Here is a 20,963-nt window from a genome sequence, read left to right on the forward strand (position 1 = left end):
ATTCTATTCCCTTGCCTTTTACCTCTCTTTGCCCCCATAGGTAATCACTATTCTAAATCTTGTGTTTTTCATTTCTTTGCTTTAAAAAATGTTAGATTTATCACATAAATATACCAAAATAATATATTTAGAATTACTCTATAAATATTTCATATACTTTACAACTTTCTTCAATTTGTTTTTTTTTCACTCAATATTGTTGCTAAAATTCATCCATGTTATTGCCTGTAGCTACAGCTCATTCATTTTCATTTTCAGTGCTTTATAATTCTATTGTGGGAATATACCAGAGTTGATTTAACTTACTTTTTTGTATGCAAACATTTTCGTTTGGATTTTTTGCCATTACAAATGCTATTGTGAATATTCCTGAATATGACTCTTGGTACACATGTGCAAGAATTTCTCTAAGGTATGTAACTAGGCATAGAATTGTAGGGTTTCATGGTATAAGCATGTTAAATTGTACAGTTAATGCCAAATTATATTCCAAAGTAGAGTACCATTTTGTGTTCCCCCTAGCAGAGGATCAGAGTTTTAGGTGTTTCCTGAAAAAGTACAGAGTTGGCTTAATAAATATTTTAAAAACCTAATCTAACATTCTTTGTCTTTTAACTGGTGAGTTCTATCCATTTACATTTACTGTGATTAACAATCTATTTGTACATCTTTACCAATTTATGTACTGAACTTTCTTTCTTGCATCTCAGACATGCCTTTTAGGATAACTTTCCTTCTTTTTGAAATATATCCTTTAGTTAAAAGCCTCATTGGTGGTAATTCTCTTGGTTTTTGTTTATAAGAAAATTTCTTTATCTCATGAGTATGTTCTGTACTTAGAATTCCATACAAACAGTAATAAAATACCTGGAATAGGAAGGTCATTTCTACTAAAATGTCCTTTAGGCACCAAGAGAGGAAGAGTATAACAAGTAGTTATTCACCAAGTAACCAACCATGTCCCAGGATTTACGTCCACACTATTGGAGGTAGGCACTTTCAGCAAACACAAGTCAGTATTCCTGATCTCAAGCAGCTTTGAGCAGCATTGGAAAAAAAAAGTCACATGATCACAAGAAACATAAGTAGAGAGTGAAAGGCTTCATGTAAAGGCTGACTTGGGTGGCTTAAGAAGTGCTGGGGGAAAAGGGAAAAAAAAAGTGCTGTGGGAGTTCAGAGCAGGAAGTGTCTAAAGAAAGCTGGATCACAGTCAGGTCTTGTCACAGAAGCTCCTGAATTACATTTCCACACAACACTGATTATGTGGCCAAACCACACCTTTACGTTGAATTTAAGAAAAGCCAGAGTGCATTTTCTTCAGAAAGAGTACTGTGGGTTAATCGTAATCCTGAATTGGGCACTAGGTAGATAAGAGCAATACTAACACAAATGTTCTTAAAGGCTAAATTAGAGAATAAGCAATTACATAAAATGCCAAGCACCAGTGTCCAGAATGGCAGGCTGAATACGCTGCTGAGTTATAGTTTAGGTACCAACTCCTTTTGTGAATGGGGGGCATTCCTGCATGGCTTTGTAAAACAAAACAAGACAGTGCAGGTTACACAGGGCTGGGCTGAAAGCCTCAGGTATTTCTTTTAACTAATTTTTTTGAAAAGTTAATAGCTGGAAGAGTTCTTATATGACACATCTTAAGTAGACCATGTGAAAGAAGTGTATGTTATTTGTGACATTAATTCCTAATCCATGGTACAATGAGTCATTTATTCACCAGGGAAGTATCTAACCCATTTGAAAAATGAAACTTTCTGAATATTAACTCTATCCTCAAGAGAAAGTGATAACTGGAATACAAAATGGTTTAGTATAGAAATAAGATCAAAATGCTCATTTTGACTACAGTAAGGAAAGAGATTTACTTTCATAATTTATGAATGGTTACTTTGTAGTCATCTACCTCCCACTCTAGAGAGATTAAAGACACAAAATGTCCTTCCTGAAAAAATTTTTTCTTATCTTTCTAGAACTTGTCCTGTATGTGGTAAAGAAGAAAAGTACAATCATGAAGGTTTGTTCTGCTGAGTCAAAATTCAATTTCTTTTTTGACACCTTCAACTGCTTTCTTAGAAGATGAAAGTAAGCAAGGAACAAGGACTGGAGAAATAGCTCTTAATTTTTGGGACTCTGAGAGCCCACACTTTGAGACGGTGCCTGAAAGCAAGGCAGTTAATATTGTCTATGAGGTTCATTCACAATAACACATTTGTCTATCCTCAGTCTCTTAGTGAAAATCCTTCAATTGTCTAGAGTCCCATAATCAATTTCCTGTATTCAAAGAACAAATATGTATATACCCTTGGAAAGACTATATTTTATTTTTTTCCAAATTTCAACATTGTTTAAACAATACTGATAATGGAAAGACTTCCTCAACGTACACATTTCAGGAATACTAGAAAGAGTCTCCTTTTTGAGAAATAATAATAAAAATAAAAAAAAAGAGAGAATGGTCTTCCTAAGATGTTAGTAATCTAAACTCTATTGAGAGTGGTCCCTAGGCAACTGGTTAGTAGTAAGAAAATGGTTTAATTGGTTATATTCATTTCCTTACCTGTCTTCATATACAAAGATGAGTATTACTACTATGTAATTCAATTATAGGACTTTATTGAGTACTTTTCATGTATCAATTAGTTTAATTCCCACAACAATCCCATAAGGTAGGTACTGTTATTTTCTCCATTTTAACAGAGAAGAAACCAAGGATACAGAAAGACTAAAAAATTTATTTACGGCCACACAGCTTGTTAAGTAGCAAGATAAGCTTCAAATAAAGGCTCTGGTTCCAGAATCTGTCCCTTTAACCAACAACATACTACATGCCTCTTGAATGAAGCAAAGTTTTTCAAAGAATTATCTCTTTTGCCTATAGCTGAAAATGGCAGGAGTGAAAAAGGAGTATTACAGGAATACCAGAATCAATTTAAGACTTTAAAACAATGTTGCCAAGAAGGAAGTGAGAAACAAGGGAAGAAATTCTAAAACAGGATCAATGGAGTCACTGTTTAAAGAAAAGAAAGGACTTATTCTCTTGTGAGGGTGTGAACTATTTATTCACGAATACCTGGTGAAATACAACACACACACACACACACACACACACATGCATGCACTCACAAGATAAAGAAATGCAACATTAGAAAGAACACTGGGTATGTAGTATTTTAAATAACGCTATCTTCCCAGACCCTTCCAACTTAACAACATCTGGCCTCAAGAACATGATAGTGTTCTCTTAAGAGAAATGGCCACTGTCAGGTGTATGATATTATGAGCAGCAGGGGGAGGGAGGCACATGGTGGTGATGGTGATGATGACATATTTAGGCTATTTAGTTTTTAGAAAATCCTCAAACTGAAGAGGCTCTTACTGGAATTATATCTAATTTTTAAACTTGTTATTCCCTAGGATCAGCCAGTGAAGCAAGGTGAAGGTAATTAGCCCCAAGGTAAGAAAAATCTAATAAAGGGCTGAAAAAATATTCTACACCTTTCTTTGTCTATTTACATCTTTCTCTCAAACCCTACTTTGATTTTCTGATTTGGAAAACTGAAGAACAAATCCATTTTACCGTTTTTTAAAAAATGAACGGATGGGCTGATTCAAGAATGGAGAATGGAGATAAACAGAGACCACACAAATTTGCCTATAATGAGTATATATTACTTTGATAATGGAAGTAAACAGCTTAAAAGTACATCATCATTACCAATTACTATTTAGTGAGCATAACATATGTGATGCCCTCTTTCTTCCCTCAAGGTGCTTGTTGTCTAATGAAAAGAGTAAATTATGGTATTTTGTGGCTGTTTACATTACATAACCCTCATTAGGGTTTAGTCATATAATGACCACATGTGAGGTATATAATTTGCCAACTCCAGCAGAAGCTGGATTATGGGGATGAAAAAGGAGAAACAGAAAGACAGGTGGCTAATTAGATAGAACATAACCATGTTATTGGCACTTTAGGCCTGATAAGGTAAAGCATCTGTCATTTAAGTTGTGATGAAAAGAAGTATTTTTCAAAAAAGGCTGTTTGTAAATGGGGGAAAAAAAAGTCATTTTATGATAGATTCATCTTTATTACAATTGGGATAAACTTTATATGCCATTAGAAAATTAATGAGATGTCTTATGCAGATTCATTATATGATCTGTTCAATTTTGAATGGAAACGTTAATTATATCAGGAGAAATGACTATACATTTTCAATATGACTGCCAGTAAAAACAGTAACGATTACATCAATAGTGTGTACTATGTCCTGAGCATGTGTCAGGACACATCCACACAGTATATCACGAAGACAGTTATGACCATAGATACATGATTTCAAGGAATATTATTTTACATTTCTTGTTTTTTTCATAAAGTAAATTTCGTATCAGATTTTGACCTGGATGTGTTTTTCCTTACTTTTCTCTGGCTCTACATTTAACAATCTCCAGTTTCTGTCCCCTCTCTTTCCTGTCCTCATTCAGCCCCTCGTCACATATTTTTCTTACAACAGCCTCCACATTGGTTTCTCTTCCAGCAATTTCTTAATTCACGTCAAATCCTCCCTACCAATCCACTCATCACGTTGTAGTAGAGTGATCTTTTGAAATAAACAGTTTTGATCATGACACCCGGCTCATCAGCCCACATAATTCTTGCTGTTTTGAGAACATGCTCTGTCTTTGCTCAACTCCATACCTAGAACGCACCTTTCCTCTTGTTTTGTCAGGCAAATCCTTCCTCATTCTTAAAGATCTGGTTCAAAAATCAGCTCCCCTGTGAAGCCTTCCCTGACTCTCCAGGTCTAACAGTGCTTTTGCCCCCTAGAGTCACCAGGGTTTATTTGGCTAGGTAAGAGATACAGAGACAACTTCAGATTTATGTATCATATATGTAACTCAAAAAAAATACATACATACACATGTGTATTTTATATACACACATATCAATAATTAATATTACTTTTAATCATATCTATAAATATACTAATCAATATACTTAAGTAGTATAAATTACATAAATGTTAATAAAATTAATATATTTTTAGAAATTCTTAGTTTAACACAATTTTTCCTGCTGCCTCACTGCTTTTAAGAACTATCCTTAGCTTCTAACATACCTGAGTTTGCATATGAAGAATGTTACCTGCAGATTACTGGTAGATGGCTCATATTCAAAAAGCATTTGCTGATGACCTATTATTAAAGAAGCTAAGGAATCACAGTGCTGGTGGGTGAGGTAAGTATTCAAGTATTCTTAGTCTATTCAACATTCCCATGAGATTCTAAAGCCTTCTGCTTTCAACATATGCAGAACACTTAAGGGAAAAAGCATTGCACCTCAAAAAACATGTTATCAGAGATCACCGAATATATCTGTGCACCTCTGAAAGGAACCAACAGTACATGTTTCTACCTATACCGTGGCCCTGCTACCTTAGGGGGCCTCTTATATCAATGAAGGGCCTGTCATTGGTTGTCTACCCAACAACCAAGCCCCCTTTTCCTGGCTGACATAACTGATTTTCTTTGGGTAGCAACATGCTTATCTACAGAGTGATTGGTCTAAGGATAGGCATGTGATCCAGTTCTGGGTAATGAAACCTACGTGGAAGTCTGAGGAGAGCTTCTGGAAAAGATTGTCTTCCCTGATCACAGACAACAAAACCCTTTTTGGCCCGTTTCCTTACTCACTGCTTAGAACACTATTGTATGAGGATGTGACGCTTGAACCTGCAGCAGCGATCTTGAGGCCCCAAGGCAAGACATAATCAACTCACCGAGGAGGAAAGAATGGAATTTTTCCAATATTTGGTTATAGGAACTCAGATGATACCATTGAGCAATTGCATCAACTGCAGAATTATCTATCTCCAGACTTCCTATGTCAGATTTAAAAATTCCTATCACTCAAGACATTTTTGAATGGATATTCTGTACTTGTAATCAAATATATGCTGATACAAATGGATCCAGGAAAAAATCTGAGCATTCCAGCTTTGGCAATCACTAGTAATAAAGTTAAAAAAATGAAAGTGAAGCAGAATTGCCCAGGGAAGGAGAAGCCAATGAGTGACATTTTGTCATGTTATGTTTTTATTGCCATGGCATAGAGATGTGAGGGGAAAAGTAGAGATGAGGGCTGATACTCAGAGGGGACCGTGGGCAGAGCAGATGAATCACACACCTCCCCAGAGATGAAAGTTATAAGTCACGGGCCTGAGTCAGACGCGAGAAAGGGCTAAAGTCCGAACATTTAGGATGCTTATTAGTGAGCAGGAGGAGCAGAAAAGTCTGGCAAAGGTGATGGCCACAGGCACTCGGAAGAGACAAAACAAAGAGCTCACCCATCTCCTGTTAAGAGGAGAGCAGGAGTGGCAAGTGAAACCCTTTTGGAGAACAATTTGCATTATCTATTAAATTTTAAAATGTGTATATTCTTTGTCCTTTGTTTTGGTAATATAGTTTCTTAAAAACTTATCCTACAAAAATACTAGTATTTGGGTGAAAAGATACAAGCCCAAAGGAGTTCACCACAGTCAAAAAATGAGAAACCACTCCAGTGTGCATCCTAGAAGACTGAGTGAGAATATCATGGACATTCACATAGCGAAGGTAAGAAAAAGGATAGAACAGGCTATCTGTTAGCTATGAAAAATGCCTAAGATAAATGAAATGGGAAAAGTAAATAAGAAACCCCAAACAAACAAAAGACCTGTATACATACTATAAATGCACACCCATACCCACACTCACCTATGCTGAGGGTTGTATACAAATAGAAAAAGGTATAAAAGTTCAGTCACCAAACTGTTAATAGTGGCTTTTTCTGGAAGGAAGAATTATTGAGAATTTTCCTTTTTAATTTTTTTTTTAACTACCAAGAATGTTTGAATTTTTAAACAATTTTACCAATTAAAAAAAGAATGCAGATTTAAAAAAAATTGATTAAAGAAAGATGGGAATTTAAAGAGGGGAGATTGGTATACAAATGCTACAAAGGGAATGTGGAAGAAACTGCAGAAAACGCCATTAGATTTGGTGAAATATATCTTATAAATAGTGTTTCTGTCTAAAAAAATTGTTTTCTGATATCAACGTTCTAAAAATAAAATTACAGAGTAAATGGATGCTACAACTATTGGGTATTTAAAACAACTGATGAATATCTTAATTTTCTAAATTATAGGACTAACAATACTTGAAAACTACAATAAAAAATTGAGAAAATTTGATGCCTTTAAAAACACGAGTACATAAATCACAAATGAAAAAGAAACTGATGGGCCACATGCAGTGGTTCATGCCTGTAATCCCAGCATTTTTGGGAGGCCACAGTAGGTGGATTGCTTGAGCCCAGGAGTTTGAGATCAGCCTGGACAAGGTCCCTGGACCTCGTCTCTACAAAAAATTTAAAATATTAGCCAGGTGTGGTGGTGCACACTTATAGTACCCGCGCTCCGTGGGCCACTCCCCCACTGCCAAAAAAAAAAAAGAAAGAAAAGAGAAAGAAACTGATGGAAAACACAAATCCTTGTATTGTAGGTACCAGAGCAGTATCTCGGCACTTAAAAGCAGTATTTCAGTCTTACATCCTAAAATCAAAGAGTCCTTATAGAAATAGAATAATAAATACAAGGAAAAGATAAAGATAATATTTTATTTCCACTTGTATAAAATTACTAAGGTCACATTTGAAAGAGCTTTTCTCGCTTCAAAATGGATTATTTACTCGATTTTGTCAAAATCTTAAATATTTTGCTATATTTTTGACCTCTACTTGCCATTAAAAGGCAAGATGGTGGCCAATTTATGTTTGAGGAAAAGAACATGTGTTTCTTTTTCTCTAGACTTTAACACTTTTAAATTCACAATGGACTATTTGTGGCTTTCCCTACTATAATATCTTTGAACGTATACCCATTAAAAACTATGGTGGCCAGACAGAATAAGTAGCTTTATATAATATACGTAATCCTGGAAAGGCTTTTAAAAATACACTTTAATCTCTTAAATTATATTTTAAATGCATAGGCCGCTTTTGAAAAACTTTCCTATAGGCTCATTTGCAAAATACTTGATTTTTTATTCTATACATTTGGTTTTTTAAAAAATGTATGCAGTTTTCTTAAAACTATATCTTTTTCAATGCAAGATTTGGTTTCTACTCTAACTCCATTACAAGGTTTCCTAATTTAAATTAATATTGATAAATTAGTAATTTAATATTAAAAATGGTTGTGATGAGCACTAGTATCTAGTGCACTCCAACCGTCTAGTCATGCATCTGGGTTAAAGCAATAAAATTTTAGTTTTCCAGAATATCATCTAAATACAAACACAAGATTTTAGCAATGAAAGTGACTAACAAAACAAGTTTGATTCCTGGTGCTGAAATTTCGAGATGGATGCAGATACAAGCTGTAATGGCACATTTCAGGGAACTCGATATTGAGGGGCAAGCATCCCTTCCCAACCTCAGTTCCCCTCCTCAGAAGCCTCTTATTTCACCAACTATTCTACAAACACTCACTGAGCAGCTACCATATGCCTGCGTGTTGCTACCTTAACTGCCGAAATGAACAGTTTATAAATTAATCTTTTAAAAATAGGAGACAGATGCCAAACAAATGGGGACATTATCATATGGGAGCTACTATATTACAGGCAAATCAAAAGTGCATGGAGGAGGAAGTGCCTAACTTTATCCTGGAGAGTCAGGCAGACTTCAGAGAGGAAGTGGCATTTGAATTGAGTCGAGGAACGACTAGGAGTTTGTTAGGCTGAGAAGGGGAAAGGCAATCTAAGCAGAGAGAAAGAATGTCTAATGGCATGGAGGCACAAAATCTAATGGCATTTTGTTTCCAGAAGGAGCACGAAAGTCTGGATGGCAAGATCATGGGGTGTGCAGATGGATCTGGTGTGAGTGGGAGAGCAGGAATGGAAAGAAAGGTTAGGATGACTATTGCATTCCAGAGCTCAGAATATACAGACTTGATGTGCGGGTGATGGGGAGTCTCTGGCAATTTTTTCTCCTTTTTCATCTCCCCAAGCTTGCTGGTTTCCCACAGTGGTCCACACTATGGAGCCGCTCCCAGAGCTCCCTCTATAAGCCAGTCTTGTCTTTCCAGGAAAAAGAAAATCTGCTTTTCTTACTCACTGTAGACCTGATCTTTCATCTACTCTGGAAAAATGAGATTTTACAGTCAGGTAAAGAAATTTTCATGAATATATACAAAGACTATCATTTTAGGAATTTATTTAACATTCCTGATAGCAACTTTTAAAATACTGTACAAAAGTTTTAGTTGTATTTTTTTCGAATCTGCTTTTTCTAAACTAGTAAAAGCTAGTTTTCTGGAACTAGGTTACACACAGACTTTGGCCTATTTAACAAGGTCAGACTGTTTATTCTTGACAGAATTCTTTCCCACTGTAAAAAGGTACTTTTAAATGCCACATTCCAAAACCAGTGCCAGTAAGCCACTGAAGCATATTTTCCCACAAGAACTGATACCATGTGCAGTCCCTACCTCACTGAAATCACCCAGCGTTACATAAGGTGCGGATAGTATTTAACGTCACCGTGAAATCTAGCAACTGAAATATGCCGGCTGAGTATTCAGAAAAGTATTCAGATTCCATACATTTCAAAGCATTGCTAACCTTTAAAAAGCAATTAATCAAAATAAAAATGGGAACAAAAGGGAAGGATAGTGTTAGAAATTAAAAAAAAAAAGAATTTAAGACAGCAGAAGAAAAATAAATCTTGTAACTTTATATCGGTATCCAAACCTAGAAGTAGTAGAGCTTTTTCTCCCTTATTTTGGGGTTTTTATTGCTGGGCTATTAAATTTACAGCCCCATTTTTAGATTCTGCCAGCCTTCAAAATAAATATATGAGCAGCACTAAAGTAAATGCTCCTACGCTTTCCCCTTCTTTCTTTTGGATGTTTTCCTGAGACTTGAAGGTAGATTATTTCTCCACAGCCAACTGTAGAGTTTAGCATTCAAATGTATGAGGGATTTAAAAATCATCGGTATCCTTACAGATGCTGGTGCCACAATGTGATGCACCCTGTGTTTCAATCCCTAGGAAAAAGGAGCGCGGGAGCAACAGGAGGAATGGTTCAGCAGACCAAAGAGCATCATTTGGAAACGCATTCCAAATATTAGCAATGAAGTCCATAAAATATGACAGAAAATCCAGCACTACAAAGTAATCATATAAAAAACATTCAAGCTCAACTTTTGGAGAAACGTCTACAGTTAACAGAAACGTGTCCCTAATCTTCTCAAGGACTCAAATGGACTAAATAAAATGACTAAAGGAAACTACGATGCAGACATTTTCAACCCTTTCCTGTGACACTACGATTCCTCCAACGATCCCAAGAGATGTTGATTTTTAAATAAAAACATATCATACAGAAAATCTAAGTGTACAACTTGGGGAGGCGTAGCAAGGTTTGTGATTGTGAAGAAGGAGGGATGAAGCACAGTAATCTGAAGGTTAGGAATGGCTGTCTGGACGGACCCTCAAAGTGTAAATGTTCCTCCTGCAGAGCTCAAATTATCAGGGAGTGACGCGGGCAGTTTGGGAAGATTAGCTGAAAGTTGTGTCTAAAACAAATTAAAAAAATCTTCAGATGCTTATAACTGGCACAACGACACACAAGTGGTAACATGGAAAATGTAGAGTTGGACATTCATTCATCAACTCATCTGTGAAAGCACTTGATTAAGTTCAGATAGTAAGTAACCAGCGTGAACTTGTCAGATAATAAGGAATATGCACTTATGTATATGGAGGTGGCCTCTGGGTGGGAGCAGTGATGGGAGGATGGAAAGGTAGGCTGAGGCTGAACTGCAAAAGACTGTGTACGCCATGCTGTAGCATTTGAGATTCATTCTTTAGGCCCTGGAAAATCATAAGGATTCATTCATTCACTGTATTACTTGTCAAGTGCCTACCAGGTGCAAAGGTGCTGTGGGAAATGTTAAAATATAGAAAATACAGAGGGAATAAAAATGGATATGGCTAATGTTACAGAATTTCAATAACATTATCCTCTTTCTTTCCTTCCTTCCTTCCTTCCTTCTTTCTCTCTCTCTCTTTTCTTTCTTTCTCTCTCTCTCTCTCTCTCCCTCCCTCCCTCCTTCCCTCCCTCTCCCCCTCTCTCTCTCCCTCTCTCTCTCTCTCTCTCTCTTTCTTTCTTTTGAGATGAGGGTCTCCTCTGCTGCCCAGGCTGGTCTCCAACGCCTGGGCTGAAGTGATCCTCCTGCCTCAGAATCCCAAGTAGCTGGGTTGCACCACCACATCCGGCTCAATAATATTATCTCGAATTAGAAATTTACACTATGAGATTATCAAAGCCCAAGCAAAATAAAGATACTGCCACTTTCCCTTCCTTACAAGGAAGCAGTGACAGCTATAAAACACAAGAAGCTCACATATCCAAAGAATTAAAGAGAACACAAAAATCCAAATCACAGAAACATTGTTTTATATTCAATCCCAAGGACCATGTTTTGCATTCCTTTGAGTATGAACATGACACTTGAGTTAAGCAAATTTAGGGGAGATGGAATTATCTCATTAAATAGAGTTCTTCAGACAAGCCCTTGACCGAGCATAGAAGGCGTATTCCCAAGAATGTTAAATATAAGATGCAACAGTGTTTTTTCATCTTCTGGATCCCTGAGAAAACTTTTGCTTACAAAATCTCTCTAAAGCAGTGGTCCCCAACCTTTCTGGCACCAGGACGGGTTTCATGGAAGACAATTTTTCCATGGACCAGGGGGGTGGGGGCTGGGGGGATGGTTTCGGTATGATTCAAGTGCATGACATTTATTGTGCACTTTATTTCTATTGTTATTACGTTGTAATATATAATGAAATAATTATAGAACTCACCGTAATGCAGAATCAGTGGGAGCCCTGAGCTTGTTTTCCTGCAACTAGACAGTCCCATCTGGGGGTGATGGGAGACACGGACACCTGAAGTGTGTTGCAACTGATTTATTATGGTCTCTGTGCAGTCAAACCTTTCTGCTAACGACAATCTGTATTTGCAGCCACACCCCAGTGCTAGCATCACAGCCTCAGCTCCACTTCAGATCATCAGGCATTAGATTTTCCTAATGAGTGTGCAACCTAGATGTGTTGCATGCACAGTTTACAGTAGGGTTCATGCTCCCATGATATTCTAATGCCTCCGTCGGTCTTAGAGGCAGAGCTCAGGTGGTGATGCGAGTGATGGGGAGTGGCTGTAAATACAGATGAAGCTACCCTTCCTGCCGGCTGCTCACCTTCTGCTGTGTGGCCCAGTTCCTAACAGGCTATGGGACAGTACCCTGGCCTGGGGGTTGGAGAACACAGCTCTAAAGCATTTGGTCTTGTCGACCTTAAGACAATGTTTGGTCTTCACACCTAAATTTGGCCTCAGCTTTCTGAGACTTGAACAACATCATATATGGTGTCTATATGAAAAACAGGATGTGAAAAACCAGGTGACAACCAGATCCCATCTATATCATATCTTGACAGGACATGCTGGCTGAACAGATGTATGGAGAAAGCAAGGAACACCCTGCCCTTTCTCTGAGTAAAACATCCTCCAGGCAGTAGCATTATAGTCAAACTGTTTTCATCCAGAACTAATTTGTAACAGTGACCGCTTATAAAGGAATTGGAATTAAGTGAGTCAAATGAATGACTATCTTTTATAAACAAGGAAATCAGTCATTTGATTCATTTCACAAATATATTTGGTGCAATTAGATACCCACACACATGCACACGCACCTACAGCAGCCTTCTGCACAGGACAGAATACATTCTCTTTCTACATGGGGAAATTCTCACAGTGGTCATCAATGTTTGCCTTCACCGGGGAGGCAGGGTTAACCTATCAGATGCTAACTCAAAATGTGTTTTATTACCACTGAGAATGTGCAGTGGAGGATCTGGATGGGTTTTCATGTTTGTTTTGGCTCTGGCATTTTCCACGTACCCAGCCCTGGGAATCCTAAAGAAAACGTGTCCTGTTCCCATCTCTGTGCACTGCCCGCATTGTGTTCCACTTCCCTCACTGGTGAAAAGTGAAAACGAAACCGGCACAAACACTCCATTGTTAACTATGAAATATGTACTGGCAACTGGAAGTTTTAACAAAACAGACCTGGTTGTGTCATGGCAAGATGTTGAGCGGGGAAGGAGTCACAGGAGCCTTTCCTGCTTCAGAGGTGTGTCCTGCACTTTCTCTGAGGTGCTGAGGCGACAGGGCTTTGGGTTTTTTCCATTATACTCATGTAATGCTCTTGGTTTGATTTATTCAGTATGCACTGGCAGCATTTGGAGGCTTCTGTGGGAGCAACTCGGCTGCCCAAGTGGAGGCACAAACCCTGCCAGGTCTCCATAGTAAATACAACATGCACGAAGAGGAAACAAGCATAAACAATTTATTTTCTCCTGTAAAAGATGACATTGTTCTCCGGTTTCTGGTCCTACTCCACTTTGTCACTTGGTGGTGCCAACTGGGTGCCGTACAATGAGCTATTCCAAACACATACACAGAGAACAAGCACGGATTGCATGATACGCACATCCACAGGGCCCGCATCCAGGCGAGTTCTAGGAGGAGGATGCTGGTGACCTTGTTAAGCATCCTACATCCTGACATCAGTGAGCAGGGAGGGCCCCCAGCCTAGGCAGGCTCCTGAATTATATTGCCTCATAGAACCTTTCCTTTATTGCATTTATCTCTCTTTGTAACTATACAATAGTTTGTGTGGCTATTTGGTTCATCTCTATCTCCCCATTTTTTCTAGTAAGCTCTTTGAGAGCATGGACCTTGTCCATTTCCATTCACCATCATTCCTCAGGTTCACTGACAGTGCCTGGCACACGGAAAGTGATCAGTAATTATTTGTTGATTGAAAGCCACAACTCCATTTCATTAATTTTCTCTCCTAGACTTATCCAAAAGTTTCTGCATCCACAGGGTTCCTTAAGTGCTTTCTATAATAAATGCTGTCAACACTGAGGTTAGAGTAAGGAACCATCTATTTTCAGAGGCATAAGAAGGGGATGTAAGCAATTTGATTTTTGTGAACTTAATAATATTAAATAAATTAATAAAGCAGTTTTGGAAATCTTACCAGTTCCAGATTTCAAAAACAAACTCCAAATGAATTTTTGTACTTTGTATAGCTGTCTGATAAAAGTCCTCCCATGTTTACTATTTACTTGTTTTTTGGTGATTTCTACACAGTGGAAGATGTTTTCAGAAGATGTATATCTTTTAATAGGGAAGATATAGAAAAAAGACCTTTGGAGAAGGGGAACATTATTTGCTTAGTGAGAATTTTATTAAGTCACTAAAAGACAGGAGCATTTTCCCACTCTTCCATTATGGTACAAAGTGGAATTTTTCTCTAAACTTTTTGGGTTAGGTATAGGCATTTGAAGGAAAAATGCTTTAGTGATCAGCATTAAATGATTGTATAAAGGCCCTAAAAATACACTGAAAAGTCACCGTAAGACTGTTCAGTGTAAAGAAGAAATTGGTTCAGTGCAGGAGGTGAAATTACTGAGGTACCAAAAGGAACGACCTCATTTTAGGGTATAGTCATGTCTCTCTACTCATGGATGGCTTTATGGTGACTGTCCTGGGGAATGACAGGCTCTGACTGCCTAGGTGTTGGCAATCACATCTGGGTATAAAAACATGAACACCGTCATTGCCTTGGGTGGCCCTCAAAGTAGTCTCATGTACAGTTCGTGCAGCACAATGTATGCACTGTAGTGATTATGCACTTGGATGATTTTAAGGGAGCACACACACATAGGAGTAAATCAAGAGAATGCATTTACAAGACGTTCAGGTGTAACAAGTGTGATGGAAGAAATTTTATTCGAGGTCTACATAAAAAAAAGAGAACCAGGAGGCACCGGTTTATGCCTCAGTGTTCCTCACTGGGTCAAAATGGGGCATGAGCTAGTTGTTTTTATAATTACTATTTTAACAAGACTTAAAATATATTTTTAAAAAATGGACTCTTGAACATTTGCGGAACCTCTGGATACCCTTTGTAGAATCCGAGAGTTCCAAAGAACATCATCTGGTACCCTCTGAAGCACTGGAGCTTTTGGTGGGGATTAAAGGGGAGTGGTGATCGTGGTGAGACCCAGAATATAAATATTAGATTTCTCTAAGCCATTTACAATCTATTTGGTGAATTCATACTTAATCTGGTCACAACTGCCTGTTTGAGTGGCAGTTCCCCCACTTTCAAAATGAGACAGTTGACAGAGTTCCAAAAACACCAAATCCAATGTCAACAGTATCACTCTGCATGCTTTATTGTTAGGTTTAGGAAAAAAATAATAAAGATTTTGTATTACAAACAGAGAAGAGAACACTGCTTCCTCCCATAGAGCTACGTGATTGTCAGAGTCCTCACTGGGGCTGCTGGCGATATGCCCCAGGCTCTGCTCTGAGACTGGAGTATACAATCAGGTAGGACTGAAACTGCTGGCTGAAACCCTTACCTTGACAGACACAAATGAGTGGCAACATACACAACATTTCACATGGGAAGGACTTAGAAATGTTGACTTTAGAATGACTCTAAATATAATTTCAGCTAGTCATAACAGCCATTCTCTTGCATGGGCTTATCCTTCCTCCTAATAGCAGATATATGTGTATATTCTTGAAATACTTTAGCCACAGACATTACATAACTGCACAAGTCATGATTCTTACCTATCACTTAGGTGCAATGGAAAGAACCTCCTTGTAACCTGTTTTCTTTGGTTTTCCAGAAATAGTTCAATACAGATTATAAAAGTTAATTTTTTCATGGTTTCAGAGAAACTTTTCTGATAAAAATAACCCATGTCAGGTGCTAAGTATGATGGGCCCCTCCTTCCCTTTATATTTCCAGCTCCTTCTTGAACCACAAGGGGCCTCACATGCATGCTTATGGACACGCTGGTCTGCATGTCCATGCTCTGCCCATATGCTTGCAATCATCTGCCCCTAGGCTTAGGGGTGAACACACAAGTGGCAGAATCTGCTGTTAGCAGGAAGGATAAGCCCATGCAGTTCCCATTTAGTCAGGGAATTCTAATGTCCTGAGTGTGGTATGGGGTGGGCTGGGAGTCTCAGGGAGCATGTCTCCTTGGTACTCTGGGTTCTGCGCCCCAAGAAAGAGAAAGCTAGAGCAGGGCCAATGCAAGCATCTCTAAAGCATGAGGCCCAGTTGCTCCTCTTGCCTAGGCCTAAGGCATACACTGTCTCCATCCATATCTTCTACAACCTTTAAAGAAACAGGTATAAACAACCTTTACTCTGTATGGGTACACATGCATGCATGACTGTATATTGAGCAGCAAGAACCCAATACCCCCTCAAAGACACCTGAGTGTCACGCTGGAGACAGCCCAGTGAAGTCAGGTATCTAAGGGGCATTTAAGCCTTTAGATTAGTCCCTAATTTATCAGATAGGGACAAAGTCATTTGGCCCTGTGTTACATACCAGCTACAGCTACAACTATAGTCCAGACTTATTATGACTGTCCTAAATTAGTTTCTACGAAAAAGGCCAACATAGAGTATATTCCATTTATGAAAAGAATAATATTAATAGAAACTTGTTTTCACTTAACAATCTTTATAAAATAATAAAGATCAAAGTATAAAGGCTTATGACCTAAGATGCCTGGAAAACTCACCTGTCAAGAACAGCTAATTATTCAATTAATCTAGAGAAGATGCCTGTTCTTGAATACTGGCATAGAGCATACCGGCTCATAATTATGGAGCAGTAGTCCAGGATCTATCAGGTGATGATCTTATAATGGAAATAAATACTGCTAACTGCTCCCTCAAAGGTCTATGTTATACGTGAGAACATGAAACTAAGAATACAACCTTTGTCAATGGTCCAAATAGAAATATCATATATTATGTACATATACATTTATCAACATAGAAAAAAACTGTCTAATAATTTACTAATTATTTCATTTGGAGAATGTTAATTATCTTAGAAGAATCCAATCCCTCTTCTAAAGCTTGCTCTAATACCAAAACAAAAGGGATTAAAAGTATGTCTTCAAATAAGGAGTAGAATTACAGTAATGCCACATTCCTTTATCTCTATAGCTTTCTGTTCAGGGCAGGAAGTTCAATTCATACACATAATCTGTTCATGACACAGCAGAAAGGATTATTGTAAACATAATGCACAAACTGTGAACTTGTGTTCAAGTCATCCTTTCACTCCTAACAGGAGACCCAGCTATAGCATGGAGCATTCAAGACTTTGAACACAGGTACCTGATAATGAATCAATCAGGACAAGGTACAAAATGGACTCAGACATTTTAAGGTATATAGTTTTAGTAAGTCCTTCAGCTTAGTACCACCAGGCAGCTGTGTAGGTATATCGAAACACATCAAATGAGACCATTATGTATAAAATAACTCCTTCCCTGTTCTTATTATGACTCAAATGCTTATATCTACATGTTTGTAGATATAGATATAAGCAATTTGTCAATTTATTCATTCAAAAATATTTCCTAAGTGTCTATCAAAATAAATAAGGCACTGTGTATTAGGGCTGAATAAGATGCAGCATCTGGCTTCAAGGAACTTACAGCCTAATAAAACTTCAAAATAACTAAAAACAAGATGGAAAAGAGTATTATGACAGACATTAATAAGATGTTATTCTGGAAACATTGAGGCAGGAAGAAGGGATTAACTTCTGCAAGGGGTACCAGAAGGGGACATTTGAGTCAGGCTTTGAAAGATAAGTAATGTATTAGCATTTCTCATAGCTGTAAGATGGCAGTTTCGAATCAGTTAACTTATAATTCCTTTAACATTCCACAAATTAAGTTGATTCTTACTTCCTGTATGACATAACTCACTAAAAAATGTGTATTTCCAGGAAGGGAGTGTAGTCTTTTCTCTTCAAGAGATACTAAAAATACATACCAGTTCGGTCTGAAAAATTGTGAGTCCAAGTTTTTATATGTCACCACATGTATGTAAATCAATGAATCACTATATTAAATGGATTTTTTCTTTAAGTAGAAAAATATAAAACAGTAGGAAAATTTTAAAATGCAGTACTGAATAGGAAACATAACCTTTATAATTGCCATTAAATTCCAGTTATCATTCTTTCCAATAAAGTCTGAATTTGTTCTAGTGTCTTTCTCAGCTACTAACATCTTTTACTCATGTCACCAGAGCCAATACGGACTAGGCAGTACAAACTAAATACTGAAAAATCATGTATTTATGATTGCCTTTCCCCTTTTCTCTATGAAATAATTCATCTATATTTTCCTGTTTGAACATATCAACTTTCAGCAAGAATGGAATGTTAATTGATGTTACGCACAAGCTAGGCTACCATTCCTCAAATTTAATCAGCGAAAAAAAAAATCGAAACAAAAACCAACTGGGTTTCCTGTTTTTATTTACGGTTATTAGTGCTCATTTAGGGGGCTTAAAATAAAGTATCTGTCTCCAGTGACAGCTCATCCTTCCCTCAATTAATGTACCCAAGGAGACCAGTTCCTTCCATCTCCTCCCCTGATGACTCTCTGGATCACAAAGCCTATTCAAGCTTCTCCCCAGGGCCTCAAAACAACATATGCAACAACTTCCTAGGGAAGCCTGAAGGCTACCTCACCCTTCCCATTGGGGAAATACACAGACTCAGCCGTTTCTGGTGTGATTATGTAAGAATACAGGCCTTGCTTGCCCCCGCCCAAAGCTGAGACCTATCCTTCAAACATCAGTTCCTGCCTTCTCTTCTCTAAACCAACAGTGTACATTGGAAAAAAGAGGAAACAAGTAGGATTTATCTTTTAACAATGGCAACATATTCCAAGGAATCCTCTATAAAAATTCTGATGCCCTAGGAAAAGTGTATACTGTTGGGAAAGAAAGTAGTTTTACAGGTCCAGGTTATAGTACCCATATATTTTTTTTTTTTGAGACAGAGTCTCACTCTGTTGCTCGGGCTAGAGTGCCGTGGCATCAGCCTAGCTCACAGCAACCTCCAACTCCTGGGCTCAAGGGACCCTCCTGCCTCAGCCTCCCAGGCAGCTGGCTCTATAGGCATGCGCCACCATGCCCGCCTAATTTTTTCTATTTTTAGTTGTTTGGCCAATTTCTTTCTATTTTTAGTAGAGACGGGGGTCTCGCTCTTGCTCAGGCTGGTCTCGAACTCCTGAGCTCAAACGATCCGCCCGCCTCGGCCTCCCAGAGTGCTAGGATGACAGGCATGAGCCGCCGCGCCCAGCCAGTACCCATATTTTGATGGGGTGGAAGGGGGGCAGTGGCAGAACACTTTTGTAAATTGGATTTTTTCCTAAGGCAAGTTATCAGTCTCAGAGAATTTCCAAGTCCTCTTTCGGATTTCTGCTTATCAGCTGAAACATTACTGGAATTTGGGGAAATAATTTTTTGTTTCATGGAATGTTAGTCTCCATGAAGCATATCCACTAAATGCCAACAGCAGCCACCCCATCCCCCAAGTCATCGTGATGAATGAAGATGCTACCAATCATTTCTCAGTAACAGGGCAGTGCTGCCCCTGGATTTGAGAACCACTCTGAGGCTAAAGATGGACTATAAGGATTCCTTTTCTTAAGGCTTAATTTACGGCATGTAATTTACTCAATTTACTATATGTAAGGCATGAATTTACTATATATGCAAAATAGTTCTTCCAAAGCCAAGGGTATTAATACCTACTTCCAGGCTGCTCTTTTTATATTTTGGGTGTAGAATTTCACAAAAATTCATCTCTGAAACAATGAAATATAAGGAGGAATAGAAGCTAACCAAAGTCAGTAGCTATATGGTTCTGCATTTGAGTGAGACAAAGAACAGGTTAGCCTAACTATCATTCTTTGTCAAAACAGGGCTCTTAAGTCCACTCTTTCTAGGCTGGCTTGGATGAAGCCTTCACCTGGCAGATGGACCTACTCCTTCACAGGTCATCCAAGTTCACTGTAAATTTAATTTCTTCTTTACGGTTGGCACCACAGCTTCAGAGGAGTGCTTTAACACACCTGTTTCTCAAACCAGGACGCTGCAGACAGGCCATCGCTGCTAGTGCTCTCTCTTCCCTGACCTTGTGCTATGTGTTCCCAGGCATTATGTATGCAGCTCTGAAAACAGTGGTCATGGCAAAAAGCATCTGGAAACTTGTTAACTGATTCTTCTCCAGTGGCTAAGATGCAACAGGCTATTTCCACAATGGGTCCTGTCCACAGACCAAGCCCAGCCCAGATGTGTCTGTAGGTGTAAAACAGAATGCTTTCCTCCCACCTACTGCTATATTAAAAAGTATGATATTCTGTCCACCAAACTAACCATGGGCAGTAATAACATTGGGCACAGAAGGAGGACAGTTTGTCATTCAGAATATATACGTTTAATAAAAGGACAACACTCTCTCACTCACCACTGAGGTAAGAGCCATCTGAAAACTGTAGATGCGGGCAAGGCCGAAGTCAGCCAGTTTTATTTGTCCACTGCTGGTCACCAGAATGTTCTGTGGTTTTAGATCACGGTGCACTACTCGGTGTGAATGAAGAAAATCCAGGCCTCGGAGAAGCTGGAACATCATATCCTAAACAAAAACAAAGAAGAAAAATCAATAAACAATACAAACAGAAATAAAACATTTGCTGTATCCTGAATCCTCGGCACCTAGTTAGTTAAGTGCTTGGCACACAGTAGGCATTTGATAAATATTAGCCAAATAAATGAATTTGTCTCCCTTCTTGCCTCTCCACTCTCCCATTCTTGAGAACACTACAAAAAATTTCACTCTCATCCTGCATTTTATTAATGAAAGGACAACTCAAAGATTGTTTTAGGTGGCATAGGAAATGTTTT

General features: G+C 38.2%; 1 protein-coding gene across 1 annotated transcript in view; it reads right to left on the minus strand.

Moving 5' to 3' along the window:
- CDK6 (cyclin-dependent kinase 6) overlaps positions 1 to 20,963 on the minus strand; it is a 151,923-nt gene that overhangs the window by 86,408 nt on the left and 44,552 nt on the right. Inside the window, exon 2 of the mRNA XM_012656559.1 lies at positions 20,527 to 20,694. Within this exon, the coding sequence (XP_012512013.1) occupies positions 20,527 to 20,691 (165 nt within the window). The 5' untranslated portion in view covers positions 20,692 to 20,694. The remainder of the gene's footprint in view (positions 1 to 20,526; positions 20,695 to 20,963) is intronic.

This window comes from Propithecus coquereli, unplaced genomic scaffold, assembly GCF_000956105.1.
Source record: "Propithecus coquereli isolate 6110/MARCELLA unplaced genomic scaffold, Pcoq_1.0 Scaffold508, whole genome shotgun sequence".
Taxonomy (NCBI): domain Eukaryota; kingdom Metazoa; phylum Chordata; class Mammalia; order Primates; family Indriidae; genus Propithecus; species Propithecus coquereli.